The 17,841-nt window shown below is 36.7% G+C and overlaps 1 protein-coding gene across 1 annotated transcript in view; it reads left to right on the top strand.

Annotated features, from left to right (window-relative positions):
- Dpp10 (dipeptidyl peptidase like 10) overlaps positions 1-17,841 on the top strand; it is a 772,006-nt gene that overhangs the window by 649,583 nt on the left and 104,582 nt on the right. Inside the window, exon 8 of the mRNA XM_051147278.1 lies at positions 5,500-5,620. Coding sequence (XP_051003235.1) covers positions 5,500-5,620 — 121 coding nt within the window. The remainder of the gene's footprint in view (positions 1-5,499; positions 5,621-17,841) is intronic.

Here is a 17,841-nt window from a genome sequence, read left to right as displayed (position 1 = left end):
TTTGTTTGTTGATGTCTTTATGTATTTTGTAAATTAGCCCCCTGTTAGATATGGGGTTGGTAAAATTTTTTTCAGTCTATTGGCTGCCATTTTGTCCTATTGGCAGTGATCTATGCCTAACAGAAGCTTTTGAGTTTCATGAGGTCCCATTTATTGTCAATCTTAGTGTCTGTTCTATTGATGTTCTGCCTAGGAAGTTGTCTCCTATGCCAGGGCATCCAAGGTTATTCCTCACTTTCTCTTTTATCAAGTTTAGTGTATCTGGTTTCATGTTGAGGTCTTTTATCGCCTGGAACTGAGTTTTGTGCAGTGTGATATATATGAATTTGTTTGCATGTTAATATCCAGTTAGACCAGCACCATATGTTGAACATGTTTTTCCCAGTGTACATTTTTGGCTTCTTTGCCAAAAGTCAAGTGTCCATATGTGTGTAGATTTATGTCTGGTTCTTTGATTCAATTTCATTTATCCACAGTTCTGTTTCTATGTCAATATGATGGAGTTTTTATTAATATATCTCTGTAGTAGAGCTTGAAATCATGAATTATGATTCCTCCAGAGGTTTTTCTATTGTACTGGATTCCTATAGCTATCTATGCTGTTTTGTTTGTTTGTTTGTTTTTCATACAAAGTAGAATATTGTTCTTTCAAGGTCTGCAAAGAATTATGTTGGAACTTCGATGGGGATCATGTTGAATCTGTAGATTGCTTTTGGTAAAGTGTGCATTCTACTATGCTAATCCTACTGATCTATGAGCATGGGAGATCTTTCCATCATTCAATATTGTCTCCAATTTCTTCAGCAACCTCAAGTCTTTATGATAGAGATCATTAATTTTTTTGGAAAGCTTCCTACCGAGATATTTTATGTTATTTATGACTTTTCTGAAGGGTATTGTTTCCCCAATTTCTTTCTCAGCCTGTTTATCATTTGTAGTAGGGCTATCAATTTTTTTAAGTTAGTCTTCTACCCAGCCACTCTTCCAAAGGTATTTTTTTTTATCAGCAATAGCAGCTCCCTGGTACAATTTTGGAGGGTCCTCTGATATCATCTGCAACTAGTCTTGCTTTTACCTCCTCCTTTCCAATTAGTATCCCCTTGATCTCCTTTAGTTGTCTTATTGTTCTAGCTAGATCTTAAAATACTATATCGAATAACTATGGAGGTGATAGACAGCCTTATCTTGTTCCTGATTTCAGTGGGATTGCTTCGAATTTTGCTTCATTTAATTTGATGTTGGCTACTGCTTTGGTGTGCATGGTTTTTATTATGTTTAACCATGTGCCTCGTACCCCTTATTTCTCCAAGACTTTTATCTTGACAGGATATTTTATTTTTGTCAAAATAATTTTCAGCATCTAATGAGATGGTGGTAGGTTTTTTGTTTGTTGTTTGTTTGTTTATATGGTGGGTTATAGTCAAAGATTTTTGTATGTTGAACAATCCCTGTATCTCTGGAATGAAACTTACTTGATAATGGTGGGAAATGTTTTTGATGTGTCCTTGAAGGATTTGGTTTATGAGCATTTTATTGAGTATTTTAGCATCAATGATCATGAGGAAAAACAGACCTGTAACTCAGTATTTTTGTTCAATATTTATTTGGTTTGGTAATCATGATTGCGGCCTAATAAAAATGAACTTATCAATGTTCCTTGTGTTTCTATTTTTTGGAATACTTTGAGGAATATTGATATGAGGTCTTATTTGAAAGTCTGGTAGAATTTTGTGATAAAACAACCTAGCCCTGGGGTTTGGTGACAGGGCTTTTAATGATTGCTTTTATTTCCTCAGTTTATAGGTCTATCTCAATTGTTTGTGTGATCCTGATTTAATTTTATAAGTGTTATATTAAGAAAATTTTCTTTTTTTAAGATTTTTCAATTTTGTGAAGAACAGAGTTTTTGAAGTATGTATGACCTAATGATTCTTTGGAGTTTCTTGGAATTTCTTGTTATTACCTCCATTTTATTTTTGTTCATTTGGATATTCTCTCTGTCTTTTAGTTAATTTGGATAAGGAGTTGACTATCTTGTTTATTTTCTTTTTTTCTCTTTCTTTCTTTCTTTCTTCTTCTTCTTCTTCTTCTTTCTTCTTCTTCTTCTTCTTCTTCTTTTCTCTCTCTCTCTCTCTCTCTCTCTCTCTCTCTCTCTCTCTCTCTCTCTCTCTCTCTCTCTCTCTCTCTCTCTCTCTCTCTTCTTGGTTTTTTGTGACAGGGTTTCTCTGTGTAGCCTTGACTATCCTGGGCTTGCTTCGTAGATTAGGCTGGCCTTGAACTCACAGCGATCTGCCTGCCTCTGTCTCCTGAGTGCTGGGATTGCAGGCATAAGCCACCATCGCCCAGGTTTGTTTATTTTCTTAATGAATCAACTTTTTGTTTCCTTGATTCTTTATATTTTTCTCTTTGTTTCTGTTTTATTGATTTCAGCATTGAGTTTGGTTATTTCCTGCTTCTTACTGCTTTTAAGTATATTTGTCTCTTTTTGTTTTAGAGCCTTTGGGTATGCTTTTAAATAGCTTGTAAGTTATCTTTTAAATTTTCTTTCTGAAGATGCTTAGTGCTAGGAACTTTCCTCTTAGCACTACTTTTGTTGTATATGATAAGTTTGGGTATATTGTGCCTTCATTTTCATTGAAAAGGTCCTTAACTTATGTCTTTATCTCTTCCTTGACCCAGTGGACAATCAGTACAGAGTGGTTCAGTTTCCATTACTTTGTAGGATTTCTGCTGTTTTTATTGTTAAAATCCAATTATAGTTTGTGGTGGTCGGATAGGATACAGGGGATTATTTTAATTATCTTAGATCTATTGCTACTTGGGTAAGTGGCTATGTGGCCAACTATGGAAAATATTCTGTGAAGTGATGAGAAGAGGTATATTCTTTTATGTTTGTGTGAAATGTTTTGTAGATATGTGTTAGGTCCATTTGATTCATAATATTTGTTAGTTTCATTATTTTTCTGTTTATTTATGTTTGGATTACCTGTCTACTAGTGTAAGTGGAGCACTGATGTCTTTAGCTATTAATCTGTGGGATTCAATATGTGATTTAAGCTTAAGTAATGTTGGTTTTACAAATGTGGGTACCCTGGAATTTGAGACATCTTCTTGCTTGATTTTTTTCCTTTGATAAGTATAAAGTGTCTTTCTCCACCATTTTTTAATTTAGTTTGGTTGGAAGTCTATTGTGTTAGTTACCATAATCACTACACCTTCCATATTTGGTACATTTGCTTGGAAAATCTTTTTCCTATCTCTTTACTCTGAGGTAATGTCTAGCTTTGATATTGAAGTGTGTTTCTTATGTGCAGCTGAAGAATGGATCCTGTTTTCACATTCATTATGATACTCTATGTCTTTTTATTGGGGAATTGAGTCCATTGACATTGAGAGATTGTAATGACAAGTGATTGTTAATTCCTATTACTTTGTTGTGTTAGTGGTGGTGGTGGTTGTGTGTGTGTGTATTTCTTTTTTTTTTTTTTTTTTTTTTTTTTTTTTTTTTTTGATTTTTCAGGTGTGGCATTATTTATTTCTTGTGGTTTCATGGGTGAGGTTAACCTCCTTGGCTTGAGTTTTACTTCTAGAACCTTCTATAAGGGCTGAATTTGTAGAATGATACTATTTAAATGTGACTTTTTAAAAGAATATCTTCTTTATGTATTGTGATTGAAAGTTTTGCTGGGTATAGTAACTGGGCTAGCATCTCTGCTTTCTTAGAGTCTGCAAGACATCTGCTCAGGCCCTCTTAGTTCTTAAAGTCTTCATTGAGAAAACTAATTGGCCTGCCTTTACATATTACTTAGCCTTTTCCCCTTGTACTTTCTAATATACTTTCTTTGTTTTGTACACTTATTGTTTTGATTATTATGTGGCAGTTCAACTTTGTTTTCTGGTCCAATCTGGTGTTCTATGAGCTTTTTTACCTTTATAGGCACCTCCTTCTTTAGGTTAGAAAATTTTTCTTCTATGATTATGTTACAAACATTTTCTGGGATATTTAACTGTGAATCTTCCACTTCTTTGGTTTCTATTATTCTTAGGCTTGGTCTTTTTGTAGTTTCCCAGATTCCCTGGATGTTTTACGCCAGGAACTTTTTAGATTTAACATTTACTTTGACAGTTGCATCAGTTTTGTTTTGTTTTTTTTTTCCTATAATATCTTCTATATCTAAGATTCTTTCTGCCATTTCTTATGTTCTGTTGGTGATATTTGCACCCATAGTTCCTGCTCATTTACCACTTAACTAAGTTTTACATCTCCAGGATTCCCTCAATTGGTTTTTCAGTTGTTGTTACTATTTTCATTTTCAGGTCTTGAAAATGTCTGTCTGCATTTTCCTGGCTTTTTAAAAGGGGTTTGTTTATTTCTCATTTAAGGGTTTCTAATATTATCATAAGATTACATTTAATATAATATTCTTGTGTTTTAGTTATGTTTACTATCCATAGCTGTCATTGGATATTGCCCTGTTTTTTTTATTTTGCTCTTATGCTGGCCTCTAATTATCTGGATTTCAGGTTAACATAATTTTAAGTGCTGATATGTGACATTATCTTTGTTGGGTGGGTTTTTTTTGGATGTTTCCCTTTTGCCTTAGTTTCAGTTTCCTCTTGTGTCTCCTGATGTGAGTAGCCAGTGGTTCTGGTAATCAGTAAATCTTCAGGTCCCATAGTGTGTCTCAGTGTGGGTTTCAGTGTCCTGGGATACCTCTGGCGTTTGGAGGTTCTGTGAACTGGAGTGCCCTCTGGGGCTCTATATAGAAGTATGGCCTCTGGAGTTCCAGGTACCTGAGTCTTGGGGCAGGATATGCAGCCCAGGGGAGAGGATGATCTTGGAGATGTAGCTTCTCAGGGTGGACATAGCCTCCAGTAGAATGGGAGTCTTGTGCCAGGGTTGTGGGCCAGGGTTTGGAGACCAAGAGAGGGGGTGATATTAGGGCTTAAAAGGGGTGTTGGCCAGGGTTTAAGAGTTATTATTGGCTAGTGGTCAGTATCTTACCTGGAGTTCCTAGTACCAGTGTGGCCTCCGGTAGAGCAGACATCTTCTGCTGTGGTTGTGGGGTGAGATTCAACAAACATTAAATATATAGTAGCAAACAGCTCATATTGAAGCTTTGCAAAGAGGCAGCTCTCTGTTACTAAAATAGTATCTAGTGTTGGCTATCAGTCTCTTGACTTTGAAAAATATTATTTCACAGCTAAAATAATTTGGCAGTATGAGATAAAGATTATTAGGTAGATGAAATAGCATTGATGAACATATGGATTTGAAAGTATAAATGCAATGTAACTTCCAAATATCTATTAAATAAAAAGTATATGGGTATTAATCATTCAATGCCATATGAATATAAACATGAAATAATATCAGTTTGAAAGCAGGTAGAAAATAAAACCATTAGACATCCTGGGACCATTCTATAACCCAAACATTTAAGAAAGGTATAGTAACATGTTTGAATTTTTATTTCTTTCCTATGTTTTTTAATCCAGATTTATATTTTTGAAAACAATATCTACTATCAACCTGATATCAAGAGCAGTTCTTTACGGCTGACATCTTCAGGAAAAGAAGGAATTGTTTTTAATGGGATTGCTGACTGGTTATATGAAGGTGAGTTGGAAAAGTCTAATTTCCAAAGGACAAACCTGCACATTCCAGACTTGCATGGCTTTCTTGGTTCTTATCCACATTTTTTTTTCAAGACTGTCATGCTGCCTTATCGCATAGTCTCACGTGCTGCCTGGATGTTGTTCCTATCTTCACATGTTCTACACATGTTTTATAGTGAGTGTATATGTGTGGATGCCAGTGGATATATTTACACTGTGTTCAGTCTAGAACAATTTTGGTGCTGATGACACTTAATCAACAAAAATGTACAGTTACATCACTCTGGAGTTAGATGCTGGAATTTTTCCTGTCTCTTGAAAGAAGATACAAACTCATAGTTGTTAAGAATTACATGAATGAGATTGGAGTGATGACTTGGTGGTTAAGAAAATGGACTGCTCTTCCCGAGGACCTGAGTTCACTTCCTAACACTGTTATTAGGTGATTCACAAATGTCTGTAACTACAGCCCCAGAGGCTTCAACTGTGGATATCTGGACTCACATACACATGCACATGCACCATATCATCATCATCATCACCATCATCATCATCATCATCGTCGTCGTCATCATCATCATCATTATTATTATTATCATCATCATCATCATCATCATTATTTGAGACAGGGTTTGTCTCTGTAGTCCTAGCTGTCCTAGAACTCACCTACCTCTTCCTCTGAATGTTTGGATTAAAGGTGTGAGCCACCACTGCCTGTCTATGCTTATTAAAAATAAACAATAATGACCTGAAGAGATGATTCATCACTTAAGTGCAATTAATTCTTTTACAAGGGATCCGTGCTTAGATACTGGCCCACATGATGGCTCAGAAATGGCTTTAACTCAAATTCTAAGAGCTCTAATGTTATTTTCTGGACTTTGCATGTCCCTGCATGCATATGCCGCCCATAAACTTATACAAGCACACACTGTATGCATAACGATAAATTAATTAAGTAACATTTAGAAAACAGTAAAACTAAATTTTAAAAATCTACACAAAAGCCATTTGATCTTAGTTCTTCTCATCAGGGCCTTTCTATCATGTTTTAATAATTATTACATAGAGACAAAAATGGAGTCTACTTTATTATTTATTTTTGATACTGTTAAATTAAAATTTGATAATAGCTAATAGTATAACAGCAAATTACACAATGAAAATCTCTGTCCAGTTTTGATCATACCAAAAGAGTAATTATTTGCTAGTTGTATCTAAGAGTGAGAGATTAGGCCTGTCTTAACACCTAGGCTTACAACTGTTCAACCCACTGTAGTGAACTATATCAATATTTAAAGTGAGTCAGTAAACTTGGTTGAAAATTATAAAGCAAGAATAATTGAGAAAATCAATTTCATATCCCAATTTTGCAAATACAGATGCTCTACTTTGTATTTGATCATTTTCACTTAGATAATGCTTTATTATTTTCTGTAATCTAACTCATGTAGGTAAGACCTTAAATATTTAATACATTGTGTTACCTCTGTACAAATGGGAGATTCTTAACTTTTCTAGACCAATATTGCTGCTAAGTCCTCTACATGGCTGCCTCGACATGAGACAAGAAAACACTATTTTCTAAAGATAATAGGGCATCCAAAGACACTAAATATTCCAATTATACATATATTACAAACAATTTATATTTTCACATTTATATAAAGGGCCAGTAACAACTACATGTTATGCATTAATAGTTGTAACATGTTTTTTCAGTAACTTAAAATGTGCAGAAATGGAATATTTTCTTTATGAATAAAAGTAAATTTAAAGGAAAAAAATCTTAGTAAACATCAAATTCAGTAATTGTTGTGGAACCTGAAACCACTTTTTATCATTTTTAAAAATGTATTTATTTGTGAGTGTGTGTTTGAGAGAGGGAGGGGGAAGAGGGAGAGAGAGAGAGAATGCTACACCATGTATGTGGAAGTCAGATGGAACTTGCCAGATACAGTTATGTCCTTCTGCCACATGGATGGAGTTCAGGGATGGAACTCATGTCATCATAATTAGTGATAAGCGCTTTTATCTACGCAGCCATATCACCAGTGCTTACATTTCCTTCTCAATGTTCATATGAGAAAAATCACTGTAGTGTAAGATAAGAGTATATCAAACAGCTGTGATAAAGCAGGTGCTTCTATGTATCACAAAGCTCTTACAGAATTCTCAGTATTCCAGGCAGTATGATACCATGCTGATACTTTTAGTTCTATAATAAAGGTAAATTATTCAAACAGCAATCCATTCCATTCATGCATCTTCTCACTCGATGGTCATTACTGCTAGCTAGCTGTGTTCCAGAAGTCCAGTACTACTCTCATGTGCAAATGAGCATGTGACCTTGAGGATCTTATATTCAATAAAATATATTAATAGGCTGGGCTGTTTTATTGAACAATAGTTTAGATGTGGGTGTGAGTTAGTTGGAGTCTTTGTATTTGGGTGTTTGTGTGCATACACACATATACATGCACACACGCATGCACATGAACACACACACTACATACATATACATACATATATTTACACGCACACACACACATACACACACACATATCATGTACATGGGATATCAGGGAAATCAATTTTACAAACAACATTATCTTGAGTAGTGAGAGCTGTTGAACAATACTGAGTATAGGCAATAGTTACAGCAAGGAAGAGTAAAAACAAACATTAGAAAAATATTCACAATGCAAGGGAAGTTCTCTGATGAGATTGCTCAAAGCTGATTCTGAGTTTCCTATTTTAAGGATAACTTAGTGGAGATACCCAGGAAGGCACTGACTGACAAAGCAGATTCAGCACAAGCCTCACCACTTCAGGTATTCTACACTGTAGTGACTAAGGGATACCTTTGCCAGGAGAAGCAGAGATACTCAGATAAGCCTCTTGTGTCCAAAACATCCTCAATACTCTAGAGACTCTGAACAATGAAGGAGCTGTGTCTAGCCCTTAAATCTTGGTGAGTGTTAGTTTGTAAATGAGACAGTTGTGAGTCTTAGCTCACCTAAGCTATTTTCAAAGCATTTTCCAAGAAGGGAGGTCCCTACATAGATATTGAAAGATTAAGAAGTACTGGGCCTCAGAGATGGCTCAGCAGATAAGATGCTTGCCACACAAGAATGAGAACCCAATCAATAATCCTCCAGCCCATGTAAAGCTGGGTGTGGTAACTTTAAAATCTATAATTTTAATGGTCCTAACAAAGAAGCAGAGACAAAAAAAATTCCTGGAATCTGATGAGTCAGTTAGTCCATGGCACACAGGTATAGACAAATGAAGCCTTGTTTCTAACAAGGTAGATGATGGTGGACAGGTGAATTCCATGGCTCTTCATTTACAGAGATGCATGCATGCACAGGTGCACATCCACACGTGTGCACATGAGCACAGATGTGGTCACACACACACACACACACACACACACACACACAATTGCACAGGAGAATGAAAGTCTAACCACAAGAAGCAGTTTGCAAATATACAGAAGGCTTGAAAGGGTGTTTGTGTCCTGGGAGTTCAAATTTCCTTACAGTAATGATGTATAAAAATGGGACAGGAAGAAGGAAGTAAGAACCGAGATAGGTGGACCTGTAACACTGAGCTAGGACTTTGATACTTTGTTACTTGTGTGGGAGAAATTGTGAGAAACTGACCAAGTAGGAAGTGATAAGATTAGCTCTTCCACAGAGACTGGTCCTTTGGGTGATGGTATGAAATATGGATAGAATAGTTAAAGGGGTTTGTGAACAGCTATCTTATAAGATATTTTCGGTGTCCAATCAGGAGATAATGAGTCATACAACTATGCATAACACAGTTAGTGGGAGGAAAGAATCTAAAATCAATGAGGCAGTAACAAGGTTAGGTCATACTGGCTAAGCAGCTGCGGTGCATGAGGAAAATCAAAGAAAGATTCTTTTACTTTGGGTCATTAATGTATAATGGTAGATGACACAGTGAGAGAGCAGGAACAAAGATCAGCAGTCTCGTGGAGTAAAAAGGTTGGTATAAGTGGAGACATTTCACAGCCTGTTGGCATGCTATGGTGGGTGACACATTGCAATACTTTTAAGCCAACAAGGTAAAGACTCAGTGTCACTTGTATAGATTTCTCTGCCTTGAACATATATTGAAAGGATGGAGATATCAGTTCTCTTTGAAAAGATGCATGGAGATTGTAGCCATTCCATTTTGGTGAAATTTAAGGAGAAATATTAGGGAGTATTTATTTATTTAATGTGTGTGTGTGTGTGTGTGTGTGTGTGTGTGTGTGTGTGTGTAAGAGGACAATTGGTGTTAGTTGTTTCTCTCCTTCTGCCATATAGGTTCTGGAGATTGAACTAGGGTCATCAGCCTTGGTGGTAAATACTTTTATATGATGACAAAACTCCATGGCTGGGGATGAAACTCTTCTGGTACAGTACTTGCCTACCACGCACAAAATCCTTAGATCAGTTCCCAACAACACATATATATGACATGATGTCGATAATCACTGCATTCTAGAGGTAGAGAAAGAAAGATCAGTTGTTCAAGATCATCCTAGCTACAAAGTGAGTCCAATGCCTTTTGGGGAGACATAAAATCCTGTATATGTACAACAATGAAATCAAACATTATGTACAATTTATATATAAAATACAGATAAATAATGTAAATATAAATGTATATATAAGTAACTGTAAATAAACTACAAACAAAAAAAATTAAAATCCAATGTAGATATAAGATTATACTGAATACAAATAATAGTATAAAAATAAACAGTAGAAGTAAATTTACATAATGTAAATATATTATAAAAGTACAAATAATAAACAAATGAATGAATAACACAAATCTGAATTGAGCATGGGTAGTGCAGTGGACTCTGAGGAGATCACAGACTACTGCTGGATGACACTGTAGATCAGAGCAATTGCTGAAGAGAATCTGCACACCGGCAGGCTTTTCCATTCAGGTTAAACTTTGCCTTTCTCTCTCCTGCACCATCAGACTTCATTGGGGTTTACTTTATCCAAAGTCTCTGAATGCTACTGCCCATGAGTTGTGTAGTTCTCACTCCATTTCCAGCAGGAATTCTATCAAAATAGCCATTCCAGCCAATGGTCAGAACATTCTCCACAGTTGAGTGGAGAGTGGGATATGACTTTCTCACGTACTCTGGTGCCTCACGTTTGACCATGTCCCCTGGAGGGGGAGGCCTGGTGGCCCTCAGAGGAAGGACAGCAGGTTACCAAGAAGAGACTTGATACCCTATGAGCATATACAGGGGGAGGTGATCCCCCTCAGGAACAGTCATAGGGGAGGGGAATAAGGGGAAAATGGGAGGGAGGGAGGAATGGGAGGATACAAGGGATGGGATAACCATTGAGATGTAACAAGAATAAATTAATAATAATAATAATAAAAGAATTAGCAGGAGAGATTAAGTAATCATTGATTTTCCCAAACTGTGTTTCTCATTGTTGCCTTGTTTTCCCAATGTACCAGCAGTTCCTCCACCCCAAATCCTCCTTTCCCTTCAATGTACCAACTGGAAGCCATGAAACAGCTCTGCACAAAGTATGAACTTTGAGAATGTGTGCCCCAAAGAAGAAAAGACTTACCTGTTTGAGCCTCACAAAAGGAATTCTGATCTAAATTGTCATGTCATGTCAGGGAGACTCAGGAAGAAGCATGTCACATTTTCACTTTTCTAAAATTGAACATTGACTTGTCTAAAGACTGTGTGGGGTTGGGAATAAACATGACTCACAATAAAGACAATAAAATGTTTTAAGCCAGATGGCATGGTGTACTTCTGTACTAGGAAGATGGAGCAGCAGAATCAAAACTAAATCAGTCTCTGCTGTAGAGTGAGTTCCAGCCCACATGAGATACATAGTAACACCCTGTCTCAAAAGAAAAGCAATGTGTTGTTATGACAAATTTTAAGGAAGTGACATCTTTTTTTTTTTTAACTTTTTTACTACTAGGTCAATTTATGGGCACAGTATTACTGTCACCCAGACACTAAGTGAAGTCCTCATACCTTTTGCAAAGAGTCATTTTTAGCCTTTTTGCCTATAGTTTTATAATCATTCAAGTCATAAGGAAAATACAAAGAGATAGTTTGAAGAGTAAGTAAAATTCAGTGAAATATCCAAAACATTAAATGTAAGATAATTTTAAATATTGCATTTGTTGGAAGTAAACCTAATGTTTCCCATACACATCTCTAGATTTAATATGGGAATATGACTAAGTACATTATGTCCAAGTTTGTTTAAAAAATTAAATTGAAAACTTAGGAAGAATGTACATAATATCTGTAACTATATATAAATAAAATCCTAAGTATTTGATTTATTAGAGAAAATTTTCTGGAACTTTAAAATAGTTTGAGGGTGGTGCAGATCTGGAGACATGACTCAGTGATAAAGAGTGCTTGCTGTTCTTCCAGATGACCTAAGTTTGCTTCCCAGCACTCAAATCAAATAACTCCCAATTGCTTGTAATTCCAGCTCCACCGGATCTGATGTCCTCTTCATGTCTATGTGGGTACTCCACTCATGTTACACACACACACACACACACACACACACACACACACACACACACACACACACACACACTTTAAAATAAGGAAGACACTTAAGTATATAGAATAAGAGCGTTAATTATGCCTAAATTATTAATCATGTATTTTAAGAGATCATTCTTTGAAATTCAATTCACAGCTATAGAATGCATTTATCTTTCAAATGTGGCCATAATACTACAAAGGTCAACAATGCTGTCTATGTTTGAACTATGAACAGCTATTACTTAAGAAACATTTCTAAACTGGGCATGGTGCCACACACCTTTAATCTCAGCACTCAGGAGGCAGAGGCAAGCAGATTGCTGTGAGTTCAAGGCCAACCTGGTATACAAAGGTCAGGACAGTCAAAGCTACACAGAGAAACCCCGTTTTGAAAAACAGAAGAACAAGAGGAAGAGGAAGAACAAGAGGAAGAGGAAGAGGAGGAAGAGAAGGGAGAGGAAGAAGCCCTTCTACTCATGGTAGTCAGAAGTATGAATAAAAGTCAGGTCAGCTTGTTAGACAGATTTACAAGCAGAGCTCAGCTTTAGTGCATGGAGGAGTTTAAGGTATTCCAGTAGATGAAATAATGGTGTTTACTTTAGTCTGAAAGAACAGAAAGAAGAAGAAAGGAAGAAAATGTTTTTTATGGGTAATATTCTTTTTAAACACTGTTGTATCTGTTCATTAAATGAGAACAATATAATATATTTATTTTTGCTACAATTTTATGTTCTCTTAGTAAGGCATGCCTCATCAGTTTATCAAATATTGAGCATTTGCTGAAATCCAGTGAAAGTAGAAATAGAAAATATGACCAAGTAAACATGCAGAGACAGAGGCACTGGAGACAGAGAGAAATAGGGATGCAAACAATGTGGGTTCTCACTGGATTCTGAAGCAGCTTGTAGATTCACTAATATACCCCTGGAGACCATCAGGCTTACACCAAAATAAGAAGGCAGAATATGGTGCCAAAAGAAGGAAGCAAGAAGGCTGTAAAGACCAACAGTTACCACAGTAATATTGACAATAATATGAAGAAAATAAGTAAGACAGACCAACAAGAGAAATTGCAGTGACATCTTCAGGAAATCCTGTCTGTCTAAATTGGTGACAACCAGCTTGCCTTTCAGAAGCACCTGTTAATCTAAATGCAATGATTGTATCTTAGTCAGTTTTTGGGAAACACTTTATGTTTTGGGCTGTGTGTCCTTAAGTGTATGTGATAAAAAACAAAAAACAAAAAAACTACATGTGGTACAAATTCCATCTGCTCTACAGTGAAATTCTCTAAATCAGAGAGAAAAATTAGAAAAGCCAACACTAGGCTCAATTTCCTTAATAATTATACTTTATTATGAACTTATTAAATGAGTGTACCTCCCTTATACCCTAACTAACTTAAACAAGAGGAAAAGAAGATTAAAGAAAGCAAGAACAAAACTTTCTGGGTATCAGTTCCTAAGAACGATTCTCCTGGCATAGTCAGCAGGATTTCAGCAGACCAGCAAGTCAATGAAAATTGTTGCTGGAACCTGGAACAGCAGCCAGAACCCAGAGCAGCAGCTGAAGCCTGGAGCCCGGAAGACTTCACTGGACCAAGTTCTCTCTAGGAGCATCTTAAGTTGGAGTGATGAACAGCCAAACAATACCAAGACCTCAAAAGCCCCGCCTTCTGTTTTGGGCATGTGTGTGTGTGTGTGTGTGTGTGTGTGTGTGTGTGTGTGTGTGTGTGTGTGTATTATGTGTGTGTAAATATATACATATATATATTTATATTCCCAGAGTCTGTTCAAGGATTTTTTTTTCAGCTGGGAACAATCAAGCTCCCCACAGGAGGTGATTTGTTTGTTAGGGGATTAACATCACCTGTTCTCTCACAAGTCCTTTCCTCATCCCACACTTGGGATCATAACAAAAACAGGTTCATCTCCTCTTCAACACTACACTAAATTAGAACATTATTATTTGCTTTAAAAATGTTTGTAAATAGTATAACACACTTAGCGAAGGGAGCTACAATTATTTTTTTTTAACTAAGCATTTTTTTTATTAATTTATTCTTGTTACATCTCAATGGTTATCCCATCCTTTCTATCCTCCCATTCTTCCCTCCCTCCCATTTTTCCATTTTTCTCCTCCCCTATGACTGTTCCTGAGGGGGATTACCTCCCCCTGTATATGTTCATAGGGTATCAAGTCTCTTCTTGGAAACCTGCTGTCCTTCCTCTGAGTGCCACCAGGTCTGCCGCTCCAGGAGACATGGTCAAATGTGAGGCACCAGAGTACGTGAGAAAGTCATATCCCACTCTCCACTCAACTGTGAAGACTGTTCTGACCATGGCTAGATCTGGGTAGGGGTTTAAAGTTTACCACCTGTATTGTCCTTGGCTGGTGCCTTAGTTTGAGCAGGACCACTGGGCCCAAATCTGCCTATCATAATGTTCTACTTGTAGGTTTCTAGGACACTCTGGATCCTTCTACTTTACTATTCTTCCATGCTTCTCTCATCTAGAGTCCCAATAGGAAGTCCTCCCCTCTGTCCCAGTTTCCTGGTAAGTGAAGGCTAGTATGCAGATATAAGTGAGTATATACCATTTAAGTCTTTCTGCTTCTGGGTTAACTCACTCATTATGATCATTTCTAGCTCAATCCATTTATCCACAAGTTTAGGGAATTCCTTGTTTTTAATAGCTGAGTAGTATTCCATAGTGTATATGTACCACAGTTTCTTTATCCATTCTTCTACTTATGAACACTTAGGCTGTTTCCATGTTCTGGCTATTATGAATAAGGCTGCTATGAACATGGTTGAGCAAATTTTCTTGTTGTGTGCTGGAGCATCTTCTGGGTATATTCCAAGAAGTGGAATAGATGGGTCTCGAGGAAGCCCTATTCCCATTTTTCTGAGATAGCACCAGATAGATTTCCAAAGTGGCTGTACTAGTTTGCATTCCCACCAGCAATGAAGGAGTGTTCCTCTCTCCCCACATCCTCGCCAGCATGTGGTGTCGCTTGAATTTTTGATCTTAGCCATTCTGATGGGTGTAAGATGGAATCTCAGAGTTGTTCTGATTTGCATTTCCCTGATGACTAAGGAGGTTGAGCATTTCTTTGTTTCTCAGCCATTTGATATTCCTCTGTTGAGCATTCTCTGTTTAGTTCCAAGCCCCATTTCTCAATTGGGTTATTCGGTTTGGTGGTGTTTAATTTCTTGAGTTCTTTATATATTTTGGATATTACACCTTTGTCAGATGTAGGGTTGGTGAAGATCTTTTCCCAGTCTGTAGGCTGTCGCTTTGTTCTCTTGACAGTGTCTCCTGCCTTACAGAAGCTTCTCAGCCTCATGAGGTCCCATTTATTAATGATTGGCTTTAAGGCCTGGGCCGTTGGTGTTCTGTTCAGGAAGTTGTCTCCTGTGCCAATATGTTCCAGGCTCTTCCCCACTTTTTCTTCTAAGTGACTTAGTGTCTCTGGTTTTATGTTGAGGTCTTTAATCCACTTGGATTGAGTTTTGTGCAAGGTGACAAATATGGGTCCACTTGCATTTTTTTACACATAGACATCAAGTTAGACCAGCACCATTTGTTGAAGATGCTATCCTTTTTCCATTGACTGGATTTGGCTTCTTGGTCAAAAATCAAGTAACCATAAGTGTGTGAATTCATATCTGAGTCTTCGATTCAATTCCACTGATCAACCAGCCTGTTGCTGTGCCAGTACCATGCTGTTTTAATTACTATTGCTTTATAGTACAGTTTGAGATCAGGTATGGAGATTCCTTCAGAGCACCTTTTATTGTACAAGATTGTTTTAGGTATTCTGGGTTTTTTGTTTTTCCATATGAAGTTCAGAATTGACCTTTCAATGTCTTTAAAAAATTGTGTAGGTATTTTGATAGGGATTGCATTGAATCTGGAGATTGCTTTTGGCAGGATGGCCATTTTTACTATGTTAATTCTCCCGATCCATGAGCAAGGAAGATCATTCCATCTTCTCAGGTCATCTTCAATCTATTTCTTCAGAGTTTTGAAATGTTTTCCAAACAAGCCTTCACTTTCTTATTTAGAGTAACTCCTATATATTTTATGTTGCTTGTGGCTAATGTGAAGGGTGTGGTTTTCCTAATTTCTTCCTCTGCAAGCTTGTCATTTGTGTATAGGAAGGCTACAGACTTTTTTGAGTTAATTTTGTATCCAACTACTTTGTTGAAGGTGTTTATCAGCTGTAGGAATTCTCTGGTGGAATTTTGAGGGTCACTTATGTACACTATCATATCATCTGCAAAGAGGGATAATTTGACTTCCTCCTTTCCCATTTGGATACCCTTGATCTCCTTTTGTTGTCTCATTGCTCTGGATAGAACGTCGAGTACTATATTGAAGAGATACGGAGAGAGTGGGCAGCCTTGCCTTTTTCCCAATTTTAGAGGAATTTCCTTGAGTATCTCACCATTTACTTTGATTTTGGCTATTGGCTTGCTGTATATAGCTTTTATTATGTTGAGGAAAGCACCTTGTATCCCCTATCTTTCTAAAACTTTAAACATGAATAGGTGTTGGATTTTATCAAATGCTTTCTCTGCATCCAAGGAGATGATCATGTGTTTTTTTATTTTCAGTTTGTTTATATGGCGGATGACATTGATGGATTTCTGTATATTAACCCATCCCTGCATGCCTGGAATGAAGCCTACTTGGTCATGATGAATGATATCTTTGATGTGCTCCTGTATTCGTTTTGCAAGTATTTTATTTAGTATTTTTGCATCGATGTTCATAAGAGAAATTGGTCTGAAATTTTCTTTCTTTGTTGAGTCTTTGTGACTCATAGAGTCTATGGCCTTATAGAATGAATTTGGTAATTTTCTATCCATTTCTATCTTTTGGAGTAGCTTGCATAGTATCAGTATTAGCTCTCCCTTGAAGGTCTGGTAGAATTCTGCACTGAAACCATCTGGCCCTGGGCTTTTTTTGGTTGGGTGACTATCCATGATTGCTTCTATTTCTGTAGGGGAAATGGGACTATTTAGCTTGTTTATCTGTTCTTCATTCAACTTTGGCAAGTGAAATTGATCAAGAAAATCATCCATTTCCCTTAGATTTTCAAATTTTGTGGCATATATGCCTTCAAAATAGGATCTTATGATTCTTTGTATTTCTTCAGTGTCTGTTGTTATATATCCTTTTTCATTTATGATTTTGTTGATTTCAATACTGTCTCTCTGCCTTATAGTTGTTTTGGCTAACCGTCTGTCTATCTTGTTGATTTTCTCAAAGAACCAGGTCTTGGTTTTGTTGATTCTTTGGACTGTTTTCTTAGTTTCTAATTTGGTAATTTCAGCCCTGAGTTTGATTATTTCCAGATGTCTACTCCTCTTGGGTGTTTCTGATTCTTTTTTTTTCTAGGGCTTCCAGTTGTGTCGTTAAGATGCTTATGTGCGATGTTTCCAATTTCTTTTTAAAGGCACTTAGTGCTATGAATTTTCCTCTTAGCACTGCTTTCAATGTATCCCACAAATTTTGGTATGTTGTTCCTTCATTTTCATTGAATTTCAGAAACTCCTTGATTTCTTTCTTTATTTCTTCCCTGACCCAGGTGTCATTTAGCAGAGAGTGGTTTAGTTTCCACGTACATGT

This window comes from Acomys russatus, chromosome 6, assembly GCF_903995435.1.
Source record: "Acomys russatus chromosome 6, mAcoRus1.1, whole genome shotgun sequence".
Taxonomy (NCBI): Eukaryota; Metazoa; Chordata; class Mammalia; order Rodentia; family Muridae; genus Acomys; species Acomys russatus.
The sequence above is the reverse complement of the archived record's forward strand: the minus strand, read 5'-3'. Positions and strand labels throughout refer to the sequence as shown.